Source organism: Orbicella faveolata, unplaced genomic scaffold (assembly GCF_042242905.1).
Source record: "Orbicella faveolata isolate gen_17 unplaced genomic scaffold, um_ofav_v1 contig_4, whole genome shotgun sequence".
In the NCBI taxonomy this organism is placed as follows: Eukaryota; Metazoa; Cnidaria; class Anthozoa; order Scleractinia; family Merulinidae; genus Orbicella; species Orbicella faveolata.
Window position 1 is genome coordinate 9739392 of NW_028301569.1, and position 24066 is coordinate 9763457.

The 24066-nt window shown below is 38.9% G+C and overlaps 2 protein-coding genes and 2 non-coding genes across 8 annotated transcripts; 2 read left to right on the forward strand and 2 right to left on the reverse strand.

Moving 5' to 3' along the window:
• Positions 1 to 2613: 2613 nt before the first annotated feature.
• On the reverse strand, positions 2614 to 2685 carry Trnad-guc (transfer RNA aspartic acid (anticodon GUC)). Its single transcript has one exon. It is a non-coding gene; the product is annotated as a tRNA-Asp (tRNA).
• Positions 2686 to 4207: 1522 nt separating this feature from the next.
• On the reverse strand, positions 4208 to 4279 carry Trnad-guc (transfer RNA aspartic acid (anticodon GUC)). Its single transcript has one exon. It is a non-coding gene; the product is annotated as a tRNA-Asp (tRNA).
• Positions 4280 to 6149: 1870 nt separating this feature from the next.
• On the forward strand, positions 6150 to 14742 carry LOC110046204 (gamma-aminobutyric acid receptor subunit alpha-6-like). Of its 3 annotated transcripts, XM_020751901.2 has the most exons (9): positions 6150 to 6434; positions 7395 to 7475; positions 8673 to 8743; positions 9408 to 9481; positions 9732 to 9952; positions 10781 to 10863; positions 11553 to 11681; positions 12235 to 12584; positions 13762 to 14742. In XM_020751901.2, the coding sequence occupies exons 2-9, from the start codon at positions 7399 to 7401 to the stop codon at positions 14080 to 14082; spliced, it is 1326 nt and encodes a 441-aa protein (XP_020607560.1). In that variant the 5' UTR covers positions 6150 to 6434; positions 7395 to 7398; the 3' UTR covers positions 14083 to 14742. The 3 variants fall into 3 exon arrangements, with proteins under 3 accessions (XP_020607560.1, XP_020607553.1, XP_020607566.1); XM_020751894.2 differs by lacking the exon at positions 6150 to 6434 and having other exon boundaries at positions 7066 to 7475; XM_020751907.2 differs by lacking the exons at positions 6150 to 6434; positions 7395 to 7475 and adding an exon at positions 7496 to 7536.
• Positions 14743 to 14868: 126 nt separating this feature from the next.
• LOC110046230 (gamma-aminobutyric acid receptor subunit alpha-6-like) lies at positions 14869 to 23979 on the forward strand. 3 transcript variants are annotated; one of them, XM_020751926.2, is made up of 10 exons: positions 15506 to 15585; positions 16950 to 17009; positions 18303 to 18374; positions 18490 to 18560; positions 19116 to 19189; positions 19581 to 19801; positions 20243 to 20325; positions 20736 to 20864; positions 21509 to 21858; positions 22659 to 23979. In XM_020751926.2, exons 3-10 carry the CDS (start codon positions 18310 to 18312, stop codon positions 22989 to 22991), a joined length of 1326 nt encoding a protein of 441 aa, XP_020607585.1. In that variant the 5' UTR covers positions 15506 to 15585; positions 16950 to 17009; positions 18303 to 18309; the 3' UTR covers positions 22992 to 23979. The 3 variants fall into 3 exon arrangements, with proteins under 3 accessions (XP_020607577.1, XP_020607593.1, XP_020607585.1); XM_020751918.2 differs by lacking the exon at positions 16950 to 17009 and having other exon boundaries at positions 14869 to 15585; XM_020751934.2 differs by lacking the exons at positions 16950 to 17009; positions 18303 to 18374 and having other exon boundaries at positions 14869 to 15585.
• Positions 23980 to 24066: the final 87 nt, after the last annotated feature.

A 24066-nucleotide genomic window follows, 5' to 3' on the forward strand; every position in this document is an offset into this window, starting at 1 on the left:
CTCGACTTAGAAAAACTACAGATACTAAAGCATGCAAATGCCGACCGATAAATTTAATTTAATCAAGTTCATGATCGCTCGAGCAAAGAATGAAACTCCCCACAATTTGAAAACATGTACTAAATGATAACTCGAAAGCAGTTGAAACCTTTCCGTCATGGCAGAATTAATTGGCAATCACTACTGAATTTAATTTTTTTCCCGCCTGAATGCCACTCGAATGCAAATATTTCAGCGGAGAAAAAAAAAAATAAAACTTTCAGCCAACAAAACGACTTTAAACCACGAAGTTTTAAACTCGATTGCATCTTGTCTAGATTCAAGACCGCCATTTCTTATCGGAAAGATTTCAACTCAACCAAATTCTTAAATACTATTCTTAACTTTCTCTTCATCCTCCCTGCTTGAATCTTCAGGCGTTTATTCTCTGTAAATAGAATAGATAAAAATTGGGTAAGGAACAAAGCCAAGTGTGCATGGAAACAAACGAGTAAACGAGGAATAAAAGAATCCGCTGTATTGTTAGACAAGAGTGTGCGTTGACAAGTACAGAACAAGACAAAGTTCGACAAAGAACGCGACTTTCTTGAAGAAAGCCAAACTCTCGTCTAAATTTCTGCTAAGAACCTAACATCTCGTATTGTTCCTAAACTAGATTCCAACGTACATTTTACTCTGTCCTTAAAGCCATACCGGAATGTTCTAAAGTTCAACACGAAACGTAGCCCGAGTCCGTCAAGCCCACGTGGTAAGACTTGGAGCCAATATTTTTGGTTGAAATATTACTTACGAAGGCAGAGTGTAAAAAAAAAATTGATACTAACCATTGGTGGAAATCGGAGTCAACCGACTTCTCTTCTCTAAACGTCGACGCCATTTCTTCTTCAAAGTAACAATTCGCTTCTCGTGTAGAAGGGAACAGTACACATCTTACTCCGACAGCAAACATCCAAAAATGACAAACAAGCACCTCAGGTCAGCAACAGTCAACATGAATATGCAAAATAAGATTAGACCAATCAGCTAGCAGGCACATCACGAATTTTAATGACAACACCCTTTGCACTCTTCTCCTACTTCAACTTTGCATTTTTCTTTGTTTATATGGAACCCACGTGAACCCGTATGGACTGAAAAAAGCAAAAAGATCATTTTTTAAATATTATTTAGCTTTTGGGAATACTTTAATGCCTGTCCCTCCCCGCCGTTCATGTTGAAAATGAATTCGGGAAAGTTAATTTTATATTCGAAGATACAAGAACTGATTAATTATTAATTCATTTTTTCTGTCCCACGATCCGTTCATCCTTACCTACATTTATAAAACCGCCCGGAGGCCCCGGATCAGAAAACTTAAGTTCAGGAGAAGTGGCCAAAAAGCAAGATTGCCTAAGTCATTATCAAGGCAAAGTCCCATCGAAACAAAATCCTTATATAAACTTAGCTATAGCTAGACGTTCTCGTCTTTGGCGGAAAAGGCGAGATTTGACCACGTGACATAGTCAGTCCTTGCGTAACTAGTGCCAGTCCCAGGTGTAGAGAGTCGCGCGCTTGGGGTGAAATTGCACAATGATTTGATTAAAAAGAGAGCGTCTGCTTTTTAATACCCCATCACAGTATTTTTGCATGCATGGAAGGAACTCACTGAGAACCCAGGGGGAAAGCGAGGTGTTGCAAATACCGAACGCACGGAGAATGTGCGAATAAAGCTTTCACAGCCGATGACGGTTTGTTCTGAACCAGAATAAAAACATTTGAAACAAAGTCAGTCTTTTGATTAGCCTTACATCTTTATGAATTTTTTTTTATTAAAATAAGAAAAAATTATAAGAAAGCTAAAGAAAATTTTATAAGAAAGCTAAAGAAAGAAAAAAACGATCTCCCCGGCGGGGAATCGAACCCCGGTCTCCCCCGTGACAGGCGGGGATACTCACCACTATACTACCGAGGATTTTAAAAGCAAATAGACATAACCTTGTGAAGCTCAAATTTACACAGAGAACGCACTGTTTAGTGGAGAAGCAGTGGGGAAACAAGTAGCAAATACATGTACACGTGGAACGCTATGAACAAATGTTCGGCAAGCGGGATGAGTATAGCAAACGCAAAAGGGCAAACACCGGGAAGTAAGGCATGAGAATAGTGAACGAAAAAATCATTACGTGGTATAAGAGTACACGACAAAACCTAGGAGGGAACCTAAAGTAAACTCAGAGAGAATGCATGGGTAGTTTTGTATAGCGGGATGCCCGTGGGAAGGCATGTCAGAACGCCATGGAAAGGGGAGAAAATGATCGCAAATAAACACGAAAACTCAGGGATCGTATTGCGAATGGGAGGAAGAAGATAAATACATGGGAATCTCACAGTGGATGCAGGGAGAATAAAGAAGGGAACCAACAGGGGGGGGGGGGGGGGGGGTTGATTAGTAATGTAACAGGAAAAAAGTTATACAGCTGTCATCCGATTTCCATGCAATCACTGTAATTTCTGGCCGCTTTGCCTACCCGGCAAGCTAGAAGTTATCGAAAACTGTGATCAGGCCTATTTCATAGGTTTTGATAGAAGAAAAATAATAAAAGTAAAGAAAAGAAAAAATAAGAAAAAAAAGATCTCCCCGGCGGGGAATCGAACCCCGGTCTCCCGCGTGACAGGCGGGGATACTCACCACTATACTACCGAGGATCTGATGGTGGAAAGAGTATATTTTAAAACTAAATAAACATAGCCTTATGAAGCTCCCCACCGTGCATGTGAAACAATACACTTTTTTCGGTTTTAATACCCCATCACAGTATCTTTGGATGGATGGAAGGAACTCACTGGGAACCCAGGGGGAAAGCGGGGTGTTGCAAATGCAGAGCGCACGGAGAACGTGGATAACTGAACTTTCACAGCCGAAGACGGTTTGTCCTGAGCCAGGATAAAAACATTTGAAAAAAAATAGGTTTTTGATCAGCCTTATAACTTTATAAAAAATTTTAAGTCCATTGTTGCCTCTTATGTTTACAAAGATTCTTGCTTATTTTGCTCTCGTTAGTAAGAGGCGATACGCTCCTTTTTGAGAGCTTAAAAAACTGCCGGACTTGACAAGAAGAAAGGAATGCTAGATGGAATTTTTACAGTAACCCAGGTTTGACCCGGCTAGGCTTTAAAATCGTTTTACCACTAAATAAATAAGCTCAAGTAAAAAAGAAATATCAGTGTTTCACAAAGATCAGACAATATGAGTTTGACACAAGCTAGCATGGACTAAAGGCAATAAAATGAGTTGGAATTAAAATCTCCGACGGATGTTGAACCCATGCCCTCCCAAACTGCGCTAAGGTACTTTTATTGCACGAAATGCCGGACAAAAACCACCAGGCTATGAGGGATTCATGATAATCTAGGCCATTTACTAAGTTCATATTTGCACCTAGGGAAAACTACAGACAATTCGTGGGAAATGTCATAGGGAACTATCCAATAATCCATGGGGAAGGCATAGGGTAACGTACATCGGAACGGACAAAAGCGTAAGGAATGGATATAATGCACGACAAAACATGCAAGAAAGAGCGCAAGTTATAACAGAGGATCGAGAGCAAACACTAAGGACAACAGACAGCTTATGCATGGGTAATGTCAGCGGGGAAGTCACAAAGAAACCAATGGGGAACACAAATTTACACAGGGAACGCTCTATTTTGTGGAGAAGCATTGGGGGAACAAGTAGCAAATACACTTGGAACGCTATGGACGAATGTTCGGTAAGCCGGATCGATGCGTATAGCAAATGCAAAAGGGCAAACACTGTGAGGCATGGTAAAAAAGTGGTGAACGGAAAAACCGTTAATTGGTATAAAAGTACAAGCGACAAAACCTAGGAGGGCACCTAAAGTAAACTTAGTGGGAAACGCATGCGCAGTTTTGTACAGCGGGACGCACTGGGGAAGGCATGTCAGAACGCCATGGAAACAAGAGAAAATTGATCGGAAATATATACGAAAACATAGGGAACGGATTTTGAATGGGAGGAAGGAGATAAATGCACGGGGATCCAACAGGGGATGCAGAGAGAATAAAGAAAGGACCAAGGGTGGGGTGGGGGGGGGGGTTAGTATTTGTCATCCGATTTCCATACAAACACTGTAAAGTCTAACCGCTTTACCTACCCGTCAAGATGGTAACGAAATAAGAAAGTTTAAGGAAAAAAAAAAAAGATCTCCCCGGCGGGGAATCGAACCCCGGTCTCCCGCGTGACAGGCGGAGATACTCACCACTATACTACCGAGGATTTGATGGTAGAATGAAAATATTTTAAAACTGAATAAACATAGCTCTATGAAGCTCTCAACCGTGCGTGTGAAACTATACACCTTTTTTGGTTTGCAGTTTTCACATGACTGTCGAGAGTATTTCGCATTCTCTCGGGTCACAGTGCAGTACTAGTCTTACTACGCTGAGCATTTTGCCCAAAAAGAGCGCGTCACTTCTTTACCGTATTACCAAATTTTCGTAGCAGTAAGATTGAGATCAAATATTTAAAAAAGACGACACACCGTTTAAATTTGTAAGACATGTTTCGGATACTCCTTTAACTGAAGATGAACACTGAGTATGCGAAACATGTCTTACAAATTTAAACGCTGTGTCGTCTTTTTTAAATGTTTGATTTTACCATATTAGATTTGATTCATTACATTTACTACACTCCCACACGTTTTCCCGCGCTTTGCTTCGGCTACATCAAATTGCTTTGAGTTTTGATCGGTTTACTAGAATGACTAAGGTCCTTATGACAGGCCAGAATAATAAGTTTGGTTTTAGTTGTATAACACAAACAGTCAATGTAACCGTCAGTTAAAAACTGCTGCTGTCTACTTAATGTCTCCCTAAAATAACAAAGTCTCACTGGCTAAAGTGAGCATCGAGACATCGAAGAAAGGACAAGTTTTCTTTTACTTGTGAGCAACTCAAATATGAGAGCCCGGTTAGCTCAGTCGGTAGAGCATCAGACTTTTAATCTGAGGGTCAAGGATTCAAGTCCCATATCGGGCGCGCTGACTTTTTTCGTTGTTAACAAAATTTCACTCTTTCTCTCGAAATCCCAAAAGGTGCCGCAACAGTTTCCGCTGTGGACCTTTTGAGGCTGAGGTACCAAAACCACTTTTTTTTTTTACTCCCATAAAGGTACGATGAGCACCCCCGTACTTTTTATATGGGAGTCCCCCCGGACTAAGACCATCCTCATAAAACTATTTTTATTCGTCATTGCCTACTGGCTTCAATTTGTCAGGTGTTTCCAAGTCATTTATAATACGGTTCATTCACATTCCAAGTGACTCTAACGGCGAAGAAACTTAATTGGCGAAAGACTCGAATACTTCATATATTTTTTGTCCGCATTCAGTTGTTTGTTTTATTTTATTATTATTATTATTATTATTATTATTATTATTATTATAATTGTAATATACCGATATTGACGTTGAAACCCAGGAGGGAGCCGTTATGTAAACACTGTTGAAATAGGTTTTAATAGTTTATTTCTTTTACTTACTTTTACCTTGTATATACCAATTTGTATGTTAATTAATGTTATGATGATGATAGTAGTATTAGTATTAGTTGTAGTAATCACGATATCATGATTAGATACGGAAACATGTTTCACAGGTTTAACAGACATCAAATTATGTAAATATTATAGCATTTTGTAAAGCTTAGCTCTAGTTTTTGTCATAATTAGTATAGGTAATCATACGGTTTCGAGTTCAATTTGGAATTAATTTGCACGAGTGAGTTTTTCAAAAAGTTGAAATTGCACTAGCCGCTTCGGCGAGTGTAATTTCAGCTTTTTGAAAAACTCACAAATGCAAATTAACTCCAAATTGAACGAGAAAAACCGTATGATTACTTATTAATAATATAAACATGAAAAACTTCGCGCGGAGGAAGTGCCGGAAGATCTTTCGTGAAGCCATTTTCTCTCCTTTGAGAAAACGTTTTTCAAAGTTTCAGCACAAAATTTTCGTCATCATTTTACGTGATATCATTTTCTGAGAAAAGTTCTTATTGTCTTTCAGTCAATCATAATCCAGAATTTCGATGTGTAATTTGCACTAGTGTTACGCTTCGCGACAACCAAGACCCAATTGGCGCTGTGTGCGTGAGCAATTGCGCGTACTTTAACAATCAAGCGATACCGGCTTGGTCCTTAGAGTTTGAATTTAGTTGTCTGTGCGATCACAAAGGCTCAGCCAGGTATTATCAAAAGTGAAAGTTATGCTTTTCCCAGGGGAACCACTTATATTAGAATAACAAAGAAAATTATTCAACTCAATGAAATGAAGCAAAACGCGCAAAATCACTTAATAACCATAATATGTTGTGGAATATTATTTAGCACCGGCTGCTTGAGAAAGCTTGATTTCACGCGATCTGTAACGGTAAGTTTCAGTCTCAAACGAACCTAGCTGTAAAAACGTACAGTTACATTTTTATAACATACTTTCACAACTTCTTTAAAAGCTCTCATTAGGGCAAGGGTTGCTGAGCATTTGCTAAGATTTCTGTTCGGCGCAAAGGCTGGCCGTCGTGTCGATCGGTCAGTACTCATAGATCCTGTCGTTGTAGATTGGAATGCGTGGTCTCGTACTCAGCGGAAAGAACTACTTTGGGAAAGTTAGCATGATAAACTATAAAAACTTCCTCTTAGATTGCAAATTAAAGCTAAGATCACAACAACCCTCGCCAATCTGGGCTTTATGCTTTATTTACCAAATAGAAAACGCGCTCGTACACGCACATTCATCGACTTGAAAATTTGTGTTCATCCTAAAAAACTTTTTCCACTATATTTTGCCACTTGAACTTCAACTTCCGCCAAGAACATGATTTGATCCTATAATTATGACTATAATGTCATACCTAAAAACACTGGTCGTAAGGCAGTACTCGAAAACTTAATATATATACTGATTAGGTCTTACACGTACGAAAAAGATGCCCCCAAGCCTTGTCAACTTTATTTGCATTTTCCTAAAAAATTTGCGTGGGTTTGACAGACTTGTTTTTGTTTTAAGTATTTCTTATTTGTCAAGAACGAAGCGGCGCAAATTTTGCACATAAACGAACTATTTGAATAAATAGCACACGCTTAATCCTGAAGCTTATGACACCGCAATCAGGCACTAGCTGTATTGAAAACAAAAGCAGAGAGATTTCTATCTGGTGTTAAATGTAAAACAACAGGCGGGATTTGTGTGCGTTCGCGGACTGCAGGGAATTTCGCGCTCCCCGGATAACCATAACGCGATTGTAATCTGCCAGAAATATCACGTTATGAGTTAAACTTTACGATTACCTCTACAATTGTGATAGTTCTTTGTTCACATGCAATGTTACAGAAACATGCAAGCAGTTAACGGGCTGTCGACGTTTACGAGGATGTATTTGTCAGTGTTGCTGCTCTTGGCCTCTTCGAGATTGTAAGTAGTTGAGACAGCTTCCGCTTCACTACTGAGGATGATGAAATATCGATCTATACCGGTATATATAGTCACTTATATTGATAAACATTTGTGCTTTAATTCAAGCATGACACTCACAACAACACATACAGCATCTAGCGAAAAAAATTTAGTCGACGTGACCACAAGCTGCACTATATTTCAAGCAAAATTGTTATCGAGACAGGCAAATTTTGAGGTATAGAGAGACTTGAAAGTAGTAAAGGTATAGTCAGGTCAAGCAGCCAAAACTACATTAACTACAGCTCTTCAGAATTTGCAGTTGTCTTGAAGAAAGAAGCAGTGCTGTGATTTGAAATAAAATGTGTTCTACACCACTGGGCACAGCGTTGCAGATCAGTGGTCACATCGACTTTAAAATTTGTGCACACGTCATTACAGAAAGTGGGCAAATATTGAAGCTGTTATACGCAACGTTTGGCAGATAATGTACTAAACAAATCAAACAAAAGTTAACACTGTTGAGCCCCATGTTGTACGCAATGAACAAAAAGTTAAACTGTTATGCGCAATTTTCCATATAGTGGAAACACGTTCAAACTAGTCAACAACAGGTAGTTAACACGTGTTATAACTGTTTTTAGTGATGTTACAGGCAGGGCACACATTTTGAAACTGTTTTGTTCAAGGTCGCAGGAAGGGGACATACGTTGAAACTGTTTACACGTAATTCTTTTCACAGCAGACACACGTGTATTGTATTGCACAAAATGTTAGAAATAGTAAGCGTTATAATCAATCAAATATTTTCGCTCGCGCGTAATTGGTCCAAACTAAAATTGGGGAATATCCGAGGATATTCCCCAATTTTCAAAACTGTGCATGTTGCGAAAGGTATTTGAAGAATATAGTAAACGTAATAGCCTGTTTTTGGCGCAAAAATATGCACGGATATTTGTCCTTGGACATTAACTGTTCCTCGAACGTCACAGTTTTCCTTGAGCTACGCTCTCGGATAACTGTTCGCTTCTCGGAACAGATAATGTCGCGGAAAATTATCTGAGCATATTTCCACGGCAAAGGGAGGCTATTGTTTATTTATTCCTGCTCTGCTACAGGCAGGGGTCTTATATTGCAGGTTACACACTGAGTGTGAACTTACGCACGATGCTACACCGTGTATTCTAGCCTAAGCAGGCGCATTTATTATTTCAGAGTCGTTTGTGAAGAGGATGTAGTAACGAAATTCTTTACTGACTATGACAAAGCAGTACGCCCTGATTTTGGTAAGTGAAGGAGATTTATCTATAAAAACAAAAATAACTTTTTTCACTAAGTTGATAAGGGCTAGGCAAGCCCTATGGCTAGTGGAATCCGCAAGGTAGCTGACAGAGAGGGAGGCGAGAAGGAGGCCGCGTAACAGGTGAAGTAGGGATATAGAATGCCCTATCCAGTTGGATGGCTTCTCGGCTTGGACGCAGATGGAACGCTTGGCCAGGAATAGAGTTGATTGGAGGTGTTTTGTCAATGGCCTACGCTCTGAAATGTAGTAGACAAGCTTCAGATCAAAATGAGGGCTTCAAAGGAAAATGAGGAGTTTGCGGCATATAACTCATGAACTCTTTTACACCCCTCCTAAAAGTTAAAAGTTAAACCCGATGACAAGGAGAATCGAAACTATTTGAGCCAGAAAAGCGTTAGAAACAATGATAGAAAGATGTAAATAACTTACAGGCGGCCTTTGACATACGTCTCTGAAATGAAAGAAAAATTCTAATCCCGGAGACATGAATTTTTCTTTCATTTCAGAGACGTATATCGAACGCCGCCTGTATGTTATTTACCTCTTTTTAAACCCGAAGACGAAAGCTCTTCATTTGTAACGTAAGTAACTATGGAGCGACAACCACGACGAATTTTATTGATTTAGCATTTCTTTTTTCTCATTAGATCAGGGGAAGCCTACAATCATTATGGCAGACATATATGTGGAGTCCTTTGGAAACATCGAAGAAGCAAATATGGTGCGAAAACTTTGTTCACTTCTTTGATTTAGATACAGGTAGTCTTACAAAACATTAATATGTCTATTTTGTTCTTTTTTAACCTAGCATATAGCTTCGTATAGACGGCGTTTGCCAGTGGTGGCAATTAATCTGGCTTATCAGTTTTAAGTTTCGCAGCGCTTTTCAATCGGAAGCCGCCACTTTCGGTTGTCGCGGCCTCGTAGTTTGTAAAACGCAACTCAATCACTGACGTTTATTTTGTTAACAGGAATATAAAGCCTACACTTACTTTCGCCAAAGATGGACGGATTCACGTCTTGCTGGAAAGCTCAACCGCACCCTCACCATAAAAGGAGGTGAAATCGAGAACATCTGGGTCCCAGATCCCTACTGTTACAACGCGCGGGAATCTAACATGATGATGCCAGACGAAGAAGTCCATAGTTCTGTCAGCATCAAATCTACTGGAGACGTACTCTACAGCAAAGGGTATGTGAAGTGTCAATAAATGAAGTTTATCAATAACTGTCAAGACTAGGAAGCCATGACGTCATGTTGACAAGAACTGTCAAAAGCTTTGGCACGAAATGGAGTGGTAGAGGAATATAGCTTGCTTTCTTAATATACTTACTGGTTCTCTTTAACTAATCCCGGTTTTAAGTACTTAGCTCTCAATTTGGTTCTTAGTATAAAAAACATGCCGTCCATCGTGTTCACTTTATGGTCATCTGCGACGCGTCACTTCGTGTTTTGATGAAGAAGATTTCGCCATAATTTAATAGTCAAGCTGCGGTAATGGAAATCCACCAACTTGATTGGTTCTCCCGTAGCCCGGTAAAGTGCAGGTGTTTTCCAAACAATGTTCACCAATTAGCGGTATTAGCTCGCGGTCGAGTAGATTTGCTATCTTGTTAGCTTAGCAAATGTGGGTGAGGAGGGTGTAAGCTCCTCTTTTAGACTATCTTCTCCCTCCCCCCCCCCCCCCCCCCTAGGACGCCTTTTCGTATCTCCCCAAGCCTCTTCTGAGTTTGAATTCAAGATGGCTCTTGCTTAATTGATCAAAATGCGTTCGCTCGCCAAAATGCGCCTTCATGATCATTGAAGGCAAGTTCAATTCGTGGTCAATTCACTGATGAAGCAAGATTGCGGGCGCGATGCCTTCAAGGAGAATCATTCTTTATTTTTTGGCTTAAAAATGTCTTCATTTGTGGCTTTGGACTACAAATAAATTCACCAAGCTAACATCGCTCATAGATGAGAACAAGTAGTGTCATTGTTATTTATTTTTACATTGTTTGTGTTCTTTACTTCGAATAGGGTAACTCTGCTCGCTTCATGCATCATGAATCTTCGGAGCTTTCCACATGATTCACAGGAATGCCATCTCAAGTTTGGAAGTTGTAAGTACTGAGCGCACAGATATATTTCAAACAGAAATGAAAAACTTAAGTTCACAAAATGAAAATAAAAACCAAAAAAGTCCAAAAAATTGAATGCAGATGCGTCAAAATCCTTAAATCTCAAATCAGTCTGAAAAACAAGATTATTGACTAACTTGAGGATTAACAAAATTATTACTTGTCAAAAACTAGTCTTATTACGTCAGAAAATTTCACAAAAGAGAAATTTAAATAACATAATTAATTTTGTTCAGATCTATAGCGCCTCATAATAACATTGTAATAATGAAATATAGTAGAACCCCGTTAATCCGGTCACCAACGGGCCAAAAAATCTGGCCGTATTAAATGGGGGGGGTCTTTGAATTAGAAAATGACTGACTGAGCTTTTCTTCGGGCCAGAATAAAGAGGCCAAAATAACGAGGTGGTCGTTGTTGGGCATGTTAAACATGTATAACCTAATAACTTCCCTTTATTATCAGGCTCAACAAACACAGAACAGTGCAGACAAATGTACATGCACTGAGTTGATCAATAATCATTACAACAAGGCGTAGACCCCTAGATAAGCACAATGAGCTCTTGGGAAAGAAATATTTTTTAAATAAAAAGAAAATCAAAACTAAGTAAGAAACGCCTTTAGTAATCCTTAATGTTAGCTTAACTTTTGTTCCTGTTTTACATACAGATAGTTACACCACCGAGGACATCGTATTTAAATGGAACGCTACAGATGTCAGTGTAGGAACAGACGAAATGGCTCAGTTTGAGTACAAAGGCGCAAAGTTGTCTTCAGATGAAGACGTCTTCACCATAGGTAACAAATCTTAATACTTACGCTCGTTCCAGCTCTCAACCCCTCTCTCCTTAGCTCCACCTACCCCTCCCTTGCTTCTTCCCGTCCTCCTCCTCTCCCCCCTACCTTCTTCCATTTATTTATCTTTCAATATTTTCAATACTATTCTCCCACTATGATCAGAAACAGCGCGTTTGCACGTAAAATTATATATCATGAAAGAGAAGGATGCGTTCTTTTAGCGTGATCTGGATCAGGATCAGTGATCCAAGATCACTCGGATCATGGTGCATCAAAGGAACCACTGAATCCGTGACCAGAGTGAATTCATTGGTTTCTTTGAGGTACCATGATCTGATTGATCGTGGATCACTGATCCTGATACAGATCACGCCAAAGGAACACACCCCAAAAAGGCAAATCTACAGTGGCCATTGCAACGAATTGAAGTTTAGGGGGAGCACTGCACAGAAAAACAAGCCCAAGAACTAGAGAATACTTGGTTTAGTAAACACAAAATGTTTAAAAAGCAAATATTTATAATAACCTCTTTAACCGTGTTGTTTTCTTTTAGGAAACTTCTCAACCATTACCGTAACCTTTTCCTTCCAAAGACGAATAGGTTATTACCTCATTCAAGTCTACTTTCCAGACATCTTTGTCGTGGCGCTAAGCTGGATAGTTTTCTGGATGGATAAAGATGACATGGGCAACAGAATGGCGCTGGGAATCACCACCATCTTAACCATTATGTTTCTTCTCGGTTCTCTGAATGGAACTCTCCCAAAGGTCAGCTACCCAAAAGCGCTGGACTGGTACCTGTTGATGTCATTTGCGTTCGTGTTTCTCTCGCTAGTGGAATGTATGATCGTGTTTTGTTTGAATTTAAGCGCCAATGGGGACAAGGAACAAATCAAATGCAAGGTATGTTTGAAACAGAGGCACACGCTCTTCCGCAGATTACTTTGCGTCCCAACTCGTACACGCGAGAAAACGCGATTAGTTAGTTAGGTTATATAAGTTCTTGGTTCGTTGGTTCGTTGGTCCTTTCGTTGGTTGGTTGGTTGGTTGGTTGGTTGGTTGGTTCATTGGTTCGTTCGTTCTTTCGTTGGTTGGTTCGTTGGTTCGTTGGTTCGTTGGTTCGTTGGTTCGTTGGTTCTTTCGTTGGCTGGTTCGTTGATTCGTTGATTCGTTGATTCGTTGGTTCGTTGGTTCTTTGGTTCGTTCGTTCTTTCGTTGGTTGGTTGGTTGGTTGGTTCTTTCGTTGTTTGGTTCGTTGGTTCGTTGGTTCGCTGGTTCGTTGGTTCGTTGGTTCGTTGGTTCGTTGGTTCGTTGGTTCGTTGGTTCGTTGGTTCGTTGGTTCGTTGGTTCTTTGGTTCGTTCGTTCTTTCGTTGGTTGGTTGGTTGGTTGGTTGGTTCGTCGGTTCTTTCGTTCTTTCGTTGGTTGGTTCGTTCTTTTGTTGGTTCGTTGGTTCTTTCGTTGTTTGGTTTATTCGTTGTTTGGTTCTTTCGTTCGTTTTACTCCTAACCTAATTTAATTCAATCCGAAAAATGAATGCAACTTTCAAGGGCGTAATTTATAACTTCCAGCTACTTCCCTTGACAGCGAAATAACCAACTCTACATACTATCTTTTCGGTGCCATTGTCAGCTTTTTTCTATATTAAGTTTCAAGTTCCATTTTTTGTGTGTTATAAAAGATAATAAAAACAGCCCTACAAAAATACTCGCGCTGATTTGTTAAAAATCGTGTTTCTATTGAGCAATTAGATTATGTGCTCGAGATTTCTATCGCGCGATAGTTGACGAGGCTAGGACGCAGCCCGAGTCAGCCATCACGGATAGAAATCGAGAGCGATTAACCTAACTGTTTTAGTATAAATCTACTAGTCGTTCAAAACCTCTTCACAGACACCTCGAAAGCGCAAAGAAGCGGCCGTCATTTTGTTAAAAAGCGCACACTGCTACGCTACTCACTATCTATCACAGAATAGATAGTGAGTAACGTAGCCAATCAGAGAACGGCATAGAAACACGATATTTTTTCTATTTCTTAAATAATTAAAAAAGATAACCCTGTATCGTTTGATTTTCATTTTAGGTCAACCAGATCCCCATCTCCAAAAAGATTTCCCAGTCTTTAAAATCTGTTATTAGTACCAACAAGGAAGGACACTCTCCAAAAGCAAACGGCCATGTCGTTACGAACACGAACTTCGAAGATGATGATCTTGAAATGGTGGAACAAGCCAGCAAAGCAAACAAATCAGTCGTGGATGATGCGGCGATTGAAGAGTTCATTGGAACGAGCAAAAAAGAAATGGCAGCTGAATACACAGACAAGGCATCACAAGTTTTATTTCCCTTGTCGTTCGTCGTTTTCAACGTTGTATACTGGATTTATTTTAGCGTTGCTGGCTGAAAATTGCTTATGGTTGCGAGTACCAGTCTGCTCCATATTCAGTGGATTAGTTCATAATCTGAGACATTTGATTTCCGCAAAGAGTTACGAGTTTTATTTCCTTTGTTATTCATAAATTGCTTATGGTTGCGAGTGCCAGTCTGCTACATATTCAGTGGATTAGTTCATAATCTGTGACATTTGATTTCCGCAAAGAGTTACGAGTTTTATTTCCTTTGTTATTCATCGTTTTCAACGTTGCATACTGGGTTTATTTCACAGTTACTGGCTAGAAATTGCTTTCAGTTGCATGTGCCAGAGCGCGAAACTTACATATTAAGGTGACAAGACCAAAATGTGGCCCAGAGTAGCCTGAATTTGGTACGAGAATATACTCAGATATTTGTCCCTGGACACTATCTGTTCCTCTAAGCTCACAGTTTTCCTCGAGGCGTTCTCGGAACAGATCATGTCTGCGGACAAATATCCGAGCATACTGTCGTACTAAATGGAGGTTATTTTCTATTGATTTCCGCAACATTTAGAAAAGAAACGAATTTTTGAGTGAGAGATTGGATAGTCATAAGGTAGCAAAGAGCCCATGGTTCATAAGATTGTCACATTTTTTTTCCGAAGCTGCAACAATTTGATTACGAGTTTTAATAAAATTTCGAGAAGAAAGCGAGAGTTGGATACAGCAAGACCTCAGTTAAACATTTTCCCGTAAAGACCTCACTCTCGATTAACAAGTATTTAGTAGGGCTACTAAGCAAGCGTGAGGTCAAGATGGCTGAAAAGTGGATGCTAGAAAAGTATTTTTAAGTTTTTCGTTTATAGTCTTTATATCAGGGGACAAACGTAATCGAGGTCCAGAAACATGCAAGAAGAAGCAGATTAATATGCATGCAGCTTGAACGAAAAAAGCTTGCTCCATGTGCTCATTTTTTTTTTTTTTCTGGCGAGAAACTGGCAGTGCGAAATCCCGAATGGTGGAAGATAGCCCCATCTCACCCGCTCGGTTAGCCAATCACTGAACAGGGTTTAATTCATCTTGCTTCAGTTTGTGAAGCTGTACATCAGTACTAACGACTCTTCTTGCTAAGGGAGCCAAGGCAATTTCGATATATTAAAATTTGAACTTGGCTCGGAGGTTCAGGGGAATAAAACAAAAGAAATTAATTATTCATCCCTCATACAGTAGATCTTCGATTCGATTTCTTTTGTTTTATTCCCATTAGCTTCGGAACCGAGTTAGAATTTAAATATATCAAAATTAACCCATTGTCGGTCAAAATTAAAGTTAGTTAAAGAGATTTGTTGGCAGCTTTCTTCATGGTCCCGCAACAGGTTTGTGCATAATTTATTTTGCTAATTGTCATTCAAGCTGAAAGTAAAGTTATTTTAAGCTAAGTTGACAGTGTTTTGTCGTCGTGCGGCAGACAATTGGAAGTTTTTGTTTCATATCAGCAAGCAATTATCTTGAGCCGTTGGAACCTTTGCCAAGCACTAGCGCCTGTTAATAATGTAAGTGCATTTCTTTAGAAGTTGTCTTGTTATATTAAGATATTCTGTTTTAGCTTATACTACAAAGTTGACATTTTTTCCGCTGGAGTAAACTGTGTGCAAAGGTTTCGTTTAACCTCATTGTTCATCATTGTATATATATGTGGTCCTTGGAGTCCTTGGACTCTTCCATCCCTTTGATAAAGCATTAAGAAACGCACAGAATTCCTGATGTTATTATATATAGCGTCAACTGCTTGTCCAAAGACTCAAAACTAAACTAAGAAATCAAACACTTACTTCATGAGCAGTACTTCGACAGTGTGGAGAACAATTTGAGAGCACATGAACAGACATGCAAATCACTGAAAGTAAACACGTAATAGTGTTCTTAAAGTTTGACGCGGTCACGGGGGTTCGTTTGTGAGCTTAATAACTCTTGTCTTTGGGTTGTGGAAGTGTTACGCCTGGTCCTACTTTGTGTTTGACTTACAGCTGTGTGATTTGGATGTTAACTGATGATCACGTTGCGTTATCTGCTCGGTTGATTTCTGTTAGTTATGTAGTTCATTGCTCGCCATAATGATTCATTTACATTCCATCGTAGCCATCAGGTCTATAAACGAAGCTCCGTAGCCGTTTTCCATTTAACAACGTCAATAGGCATTCAGAGGAAAATGTCACTTGTTAGTCCATACTGAGCTCTTTCAGGCGGAAGAGTGATTTTCTATATAACAATAAAACGAGCTATAATCATAATTCTATAAACAAACACGTCTGGTTTCGCAGAAGCTGTTGTGCTGTTTCGACGGGCAGATGAAACACTTTGCTTATCGCCAACTTGAAGTTGATAAATTAAAGAGTAGATCAGAACCGCGGTGGCAAAAATAGAGAGTTGAATTTGGAAAACTATCTCACGGTGTTTCAGTAATCAGTTGCAATGATCATCAATTTCACGTCGATTCTGTCGATTTTAGGCCTCTTAAGACCAATTACGCTTTTATAAAGACTTAGCTGCTAAGTTGGGAAAAACCCTTTTTTGTTATCTTAAGGAATTTAGGTCAAGGAAACTTAATTTCGCCCGGCCGTAATATTCTGGGAAGCTGTAACAGAGTGTTCTTGGCGATAATAATTATGTTTTGAACATTTACATACTCATCGATACATATCATTCATGAATAAACAATTTCCCTGTGTACGGTGGAAGCATCAGTTATCCACCGTAAAACAATTCAAAGTATACGTCAATATGCAGACACCAGAAGATATCACGTAGGGGGTATTTAATAATTACTCATGGAGCGCGTTGCTTTATTAAAAGCAAACTCGAAATTTCGTGGCCGAAATATCGACAGACGATTTTCTTCGACCTTCTTTGTCGGTAGAAGGGCCACCGGACTGATATCCGACTGCCGCTAAGCCATTCTGACATTCTACGTCATAAGGTAAATAATATATATATGTCTGTAGTGATGTTTTGGAATAATGACCACGTTTGAATGTTAAAATTGTTAGATCAAAATAGCGCGAGCCGTTAAGGGATAACATTACGTGGTATTATCGTCAAATAGCAAGGATATTTCTGTAAATAAAATATGTATGTATTCTTGCTATCATACTGTCTATAACAATTTAATAAGGCAAATATATTTTACCTGTCTGGCTTCACTTATGATCCGACTGATCTACAAACGAGTTGCAAACACACCATGGGTTTTTGGTTTAACATGCGTAGTTTTGTAAATGTACATATGAACTTTCGTCGGAGAATTGCGTTGAAATGTCGACTTCATGTTCATCTACACCCTGTGACTGACCGCCAATAGAAATGTCCGCCATCTGGTTTTTGACAAATTGCTACTGTAACTGTCACAGTTACCATATATGGAAACCCTTTCTACCAAATTTGGAAACTGACGCAATGCTGTTATCACTCAATTGCTTTAACAACTGAGCAGCTTCGACTGGCTTGGCTTGCAGCTGGTTACAATGGAAAGTAGGCAATACTCAGTTAAATAATAATAGTAATAATGATAATAATAATAATAGTAATAATAACAATAACAACAACAATAATAATAATGATAATAATAATAATTCAAAAACATACTAGGTAACACTCGTACTGTCATTGAAAAGAGCAATAATATATTAATTTCGCGTTTTGTAACACGTCGTCGCTATTTGTAATAAAGTAAATGGTTTCAAACATGATTTAATAAACCACAGGCTTTTTTCGCTTTGTAAAAAAATCTTTAATTAGTCTTTCGTCACATTTGGCTCCCCTTCCATTTATACGATGATTGAACATTTTTCATCATGATCAATGGACCGGACTGGAAAAAACCCGTAGAACTTTGTTTTTGATTAACGGATTGGAAGAGAAAACGAAACAAGACATGAAGATGACACCAACGGAAAGTATTTGTGGGCAATTTTACAAGTTACTGCAAAAATTGGTGTAAAACGAGACATGTGTCATTACAATATACGCCGAGTCGAATTACTACAAATTGCAACAAAGTGTTATTAAAAATTCCGATTGGTTTGTAGCTCAAATATATGACAAGTAGTGTCACAGTTTTCGACAGCAAGAGAAAATGGTATTACAAAATGCGACCAGCAGTATACATATTTTAAAATTACAATTGGTGACTGTAGGCCTAAGTGCTACAGAACGTGGCCTTGAAATAATTTACGACTTAATGTAAAAATACGCCTTTTTATGTGTTTTCTAGTAGGAAAATGAGACAAGGATTCTTCATAAAGATTTATTTGCTACTTATGTTACTAGTGGCCTGGTCAAGATCGTAAGTACATTTTACTAGGTAGAAACGTATTCACTTCCTTTCGTGGCCCTTGTTGACTTTTCCGGGGGGAGAAACAAAATACAGCACATTTTAATTTGTGTGTTATTCTTTACAGGGTCAGTTGCGACGCTGATGTGATAAAAAAATTTTTCGCTGGCTATGACAAAGCAGTACGACCAGATTTTGGTAAGTGCTGTTAAACAATACACGATATTCACCTTATATTCGGACTAATCATGTTCAGAGCTAGTGAAAAGAAAAAAAAACAAAAAGCAGTGGCCTTCGCCGGCAGATGAATTATCTATTAGTTTCATTATGGAGCTTGGAGGCGCAGTGGCTTCATGGTTAGTGCGCTCGACTCCGGATCGAACGGTCCAGGTTCACGATCGAGCCCTGGCCGGGGACATTGTGTTGTGTTCTTGGCTAAGAAACATTACTCTCACAGTGCCTCTCTCCGACCAGGTGTACAAATGGGTACCGGCGAGGTTAATGCTGTGGGTAACCCTGCGATGGACTAGCATCCCATCCAGGGGGGAGTGGTAATACTCCTAGTCGCTTCATGCATGCTATAGAAACTAGGATAAGCTCCGGCCTGATGGGCCACTTGGCTCGTATGCAGACGTTACCTTCATTAGGGAGCTATATGTATTGCGTTTCCTTGTTTATCAGAAAAAAAAAAAGAGAAATCCATATAAAAAAATCAATGTGAAATTGTACTCTTTTTTTATCTTTTTTCGGTAGATGAGGGACAAGCGACGACCATCTTCGCAGATCTATACGTGGAATCGTTTGGAAACATACAAGAAGCAAATATGGTGAGAATTATATTGTTGTTGTGACGATACTGAAGTTTTGTATATATTGATTCTAAAAAAAACTAAGATTTAAAACACATTTTACTCTTGGACTAGACATTTACCTACTAATGCTAACATTCACTTAAATTTAGCTCGTGATATGTTTTGTTAATGGATATAAGTAGTACAGCTAGCCATTTTTTTTAAGGAGCAATTTTGCCCTCGATGAATAACGTCTTCACGTCGGATATAACTGATATAAAGATGACGTAGCTTAACTGATGTTTTGTCCGTGTTAGAATAGACTGTAAATCTATCAAACTTAAGTGATGGACTAGTATTGTATGAAAGGCTGTCATGAGTGGGATATTGTTTTTTTTAAAGAAATAATTTTGTTTTTAATCGCCAGGAGTACAGAGTTTATACCTATTTTTATCAAAAATGGAAAGATTCTCGACTTGCCGGAAAGCTCAACCGCACTCTCGTCTTAAAAGGAGCTGATATCCAGAACATATGGGTTCCAGATCCCTACTGTTACAACGCGCGGGAATCTAACATGATGATGCCAGATTCTGAAACGCATAGTAGCGTCAGCATCAAACCAAGTGGAGATATACTTTACAGCAAAGGGTATGTACTATGTTTTGAAGCAAACATCTATAGACTGCATGATACTAGCCATGTGGGTGATAACAAAATTATAGCGACGAAGTTATGCCTTTCTTCCAATACACTCACGGTGGTGTATGAAGTTTAAACCCAGAAATCGAGTTCGATCAATCAGATCAAGAGCTAGTCTGAACGATGCCTAACTAGCACTGGTACCACGTTTTAACTCAAGTTTCTGAAACATGTAGTGACTTACAGTAAGGTTAAATCTCTGCCCGTCTGGAATGCGAGTCTGTCGCAACATATCCATCAAACATTTTTTTTCCTGGGAGGTGGGGGTGGGGGGAATTCTTTAACAATTGGTTTTAGCTCTTATTTTCGATAAAAATGTGAGTTACAGTAAGCCTTAATGTAAGTACTGGCTAATCACAATGCTCTTTTTTTGTTGTTGTTCTTTGACAGCGTAACTCTGCTTGCTTCTTGTAACATGGATCTTCGGAGTTTTCCTCATGATTCACAGGCCTGCTATCTCAAGTTTGGAAGTTGTAAGTGTCTTTGTCTAAATCACAGACACCTATCAAAGTTCGCAGTATTCCAACGGTTGGTCTGTTTGGTACAATCAACACTCAATGTTCTTCACGTCTCCAGAAGAACAACACGAAAAATATATGAAATCATTCGGACAGTCCCCAAGTTCAACTTGCTGGGCATGTTAAAGATGCAACTTGTTATTCATCCTCAAAACAACAGGATAAATGTACTCTAGAATTAATATTTCTCTGGACATTTCTGCGATATAAACGCGACAACCAAAACGAACACCGCTAATGGAAAAAGCAAAACAATAACATTTCCTCTGTTTTCCATGCGTTTTAATCTGCTATGCAAAACGTCTTCTCCATATTAACAGCTGCTGGTCATTTAGTATTATGTTATCTACTTTTCATTAATACAGATAGTTATACCAAGGAGGATATTGTTTTTAAATGGAACGCGACTGATATAAGAGTTGGATCAAAACAGATGGCTCAGTTTGAGTACAAAGGCGCAGAGTTGTCTTCGGATACAGACGTCTTCGACATAGGTGAGCACAGTTAAACTCCCCTTCTCAATTACTCTCAACTCCCTCTTTTTCTCCAGCTATCCCTCCATCCCTTCTGCTCCTTACCTTTCTTTTCCTTTTATTTTTCCTTTCCCTTCCTTCCTTTTTTCCTCCTATGTTTCCTCCATTTCGTCTTCCTTATCCTTCTCTCTTTTGTTCCTTCCTTTCTACAGGCTAAGTTATGTCATTCGATCTTCCTCGAAAATGTTTGCACTTTAAACAAATTTTAAAAAAGTCTCATTCCTTCATATGTTCATCTTCTACTATCACATTTGCACTTTGATTTCATGACTCCTAAAGTAAAAAGAAGAGCAAGAAAAGGAAGATAAGAGAGTGGAGGAAAAAACACTGACATTCTCTAGAGAGAAAAGACACGCTTAAGTTTAAGTTTTCAGTAGCAGGGTTCGAATTCTTTAACATTGTCTTCGTAAATCCGGTCATATAAATAGCAAAGAGTTAAGGCTTGATCTTTCTCTTTGTAAAACTCCTTAATGAGACTTTTTGGACATGTATTGATGCCTACTTAGTAAACCTGAGATGAACCAAAACCCTTCTCTTGCCTAAAACGACCAAATATGTCTTCATTTTCGTGCATTAATCCCTTTTCTTTTTTTTTTTTTTTCCAGGAAACTACTCCACAGTCACTCTGACTTTCTTCTTTAAAAGACGAGTCGGTTACTACCTCATTCAAGTTTACTCTCCAGACATTTTTGTCGTGGCACTGAGCTGGATTGTCTTCTGGATGGACAAAGATGACATGGGAGACAGAATGGCTCTTGGAATCACCACCATTTTGACCATCATGTTTCTCCTTGGATCTCTCAATGGCAACTTGCCTAAAGTCAGCTACCCAAAGGCTCTTGACTGGTATCTGCTGGTGTCGTTCAGTTTTGTGTTCATGTCCTTAGTGGAATGTATGATCGTGTTCATTTTGAATCTCAGGGCTGCTGAAGATAAGAAACGAATAAAATGCAAGGTATGTTTAAAAATGCTGTGGACCGTCTTTGCAGTAACCTACAGTACCTCTTGGTGCAAAATATAGATGGGGTATACTCGCTTTGCGTGCTTTTTTAATTGATCAATTTGGATCTACTTTCTGATTATTCGCCTCGACCCTCTCCACCCAGAAGTACAAGGTGTAAAAGCACACTCTTGATAGGGCAACATATCAAGTTGTTATATATAGCTGGAGTTTAGTTAAATCTAACGCGCGCTTTCATTGGTTGATTTATGGTCACCTGGCAATGACTAAGGCTGCGTTCCTTTGGGGTGGTCTGGATCAGGATCAGTGATCCAAGATCTGTATGGATCATGGTGCATCAAAGAAACCGATGAATCCATGACCAGAATGGATTCGTCGGTTCTTTTGATGCACCATGATCCATACAGATCTTGGATCACTGACCCCGATCCAGATCACCCCAAAGGAACGCACCCTCAAACTAAATATTTCCAGAGGGTAACAACAACAAAAAAAATCAATTTTATAGCTTTCTTCCCCACTAACCATAATTACCTTGACTTCTCCTCGTCTTATAACGTTACACTAACCTCCATCTTTGTAGCAAAACACTTAATCTTTGGTCCCTTGGGAAACAATTAGTTTCATTGTGTATAATGTTGGTGGGAGTAAACTGCCATGAAGTTATGAACATACCACCCACGGGATCTAGCAATGCACTAATCCCCTTAATGTTATAGAAACCAGGGGTACATCCCGAGCTCATACATTTAGAACGTAAGGGAGTGACCATCTTCTTCGGTTTCTACTTTCAGGTCAACGAAGTCTCTCTCTCAAAAAGAATTTCCTCGTCCATAAAAGGAGCCATTCGTCTTAAAAAGGACAAAAGATCTCACCAATCAATCGCTGGGCACAATGGTTCCTCCAAAACTGCGAGTACTGGTTTTGAAGATGACGACCTTGAAATGGTTAACCTAGCAAGTAAAGCGGACAAATCTGTGATAGATGATGCGACTGTGGACTTTGTTGGCCACGACAAAAGAGGAACTACCGCTGACTACCTTGACAAAGCTTCCCGAGTTTTATTTCCGCTGTCTTTTATCACATTCAATATAGTATACTGGATTTATTTCTCGCTTTTCGGCTAAAACCTCACAAATAACAATTAACCTCTGATGATAACACATGTTCGCCTCAGATTTTTGTCCTCTGTGAATTCGTCAAGATCAACTGCTTATTTTAAACTGTATGTTTTCGGAATATAGAGGAACATTAAATTAAATGTAGTTCAACGGATATACTTATGTTCTTAATTAGTTCCTTTACATGGCTGATCTGATCTACAGCTGCTGTGATTAATTTCAATCGTAATATCGTCTTAGTTTCTGATAACGGGTCAAGAAAAAAATAATAAAATGAAAATAAAATAAAATAATAGGATTTGTTTCGTTTTAATTTCTTTTTGCTAGCTTTGAAAGTTGAATTGTACCTTCAGCTCATGATGTTTAGCTCTTGAGCTTTTGATTCTTTCCGCCGGATTCCCACGTGAGACCTTGGGAACGAGGTTGCGGGGATCCCTACCCATCCTCTCTAGACAGTGATACATCATTGAAAGAACAGCTCGACTGTCTAGTCCTTGTTTTGTTTCTTTGCTGACGATTTGCTTTCGGAGCTAAAATTTACTTCTAAATAAATACATGCAATGGCCTGGACGTAGAGAAAATTGATCTTCATTTGCATTCGGCTTTTCGGAGTTTTGTTTGTCGATTCCGACAACATGATTGTACATGTTTATTACATTCAGTGTAATTCCTAACAATTAGATATCATATTTACTGTTAATTGTCAACAACGCCAAAAATCTTTATTACAAATGCGAATGAGTAGCTTTCGGTTATTGTTTTGAAATGTAGTGTATTGTATAACTTTGGGAATTTTAAGAAGAAACGACAAAAGTACAGTATATATGATCCTGTTTGTGGATCATTAAGCCGATTAGAGTGTGACAGGATAATAATATTATTAATTTAACAAATTCACGACATGTAAAAAATATAATGATAATAGTAACAAAAGGTTTGACAGAATATAAAATTTATTTCTTTTTTTTTAATAAACGTTGCAAGGAAGTCCGAACTGAGTTGCTTGCTTACCCGTATATAATTCGATAATTATTACGATTGAAGGCAAGCCTAGTAACCATCAACAAAACACATTGTTTAC

What these genes read in the sequence shown, in the direction of transcription:
- LOC110046230 (XM_020751918.2), top strand. Translation starts at nt 18,310, where the DNA reads ATGAGACAAGGATTCTTCATAAAGATTTATTTGCTACTTATGTTACTA. An exon ending in CTATCTCAAGTTTGGAAGTT is followed by an intron (nt 20,326 to 20,735) that starts GTAAGTGTCTTT and finishes TCATTAATACAG; the next exon opens with ATAGTTATACCAAGGAGGAT. An exon ending in TACAGACGTCTTCGACATAG is followed by an intron (nt 20,865 to 21,508) that starts GTGAGCACAGTT and finishes TTTTTTTTCCAG; the next exon opens with GAAACTACTCCACAGTCACT.
- LOC110046204 (XM_020751894.2), top strand. Translation starts at nt 7,381, where the DNA reads ATGCAATGTTACAGAAACATGCAAGCAGTTAACGGGCTGTCGACGTTT. An exon ending in TGAAGACGTCTTCACCATAG is followed by an intron (nt 11,682 to 12,234) that starts GTAACAAATCTT and finishes GTTTTCTTTTAG; the next exon opens with GAAACTTCTCAACCATTACC. An exon ending in AGGAACAAATCAAATGCAAG is followed by an intron (nt 12,585 to 13,761) that starts GTATGTTTGAAA and finishes TTTTCATTTTAG; the next exon opens with GTCAACCAGATCCCCATCTC.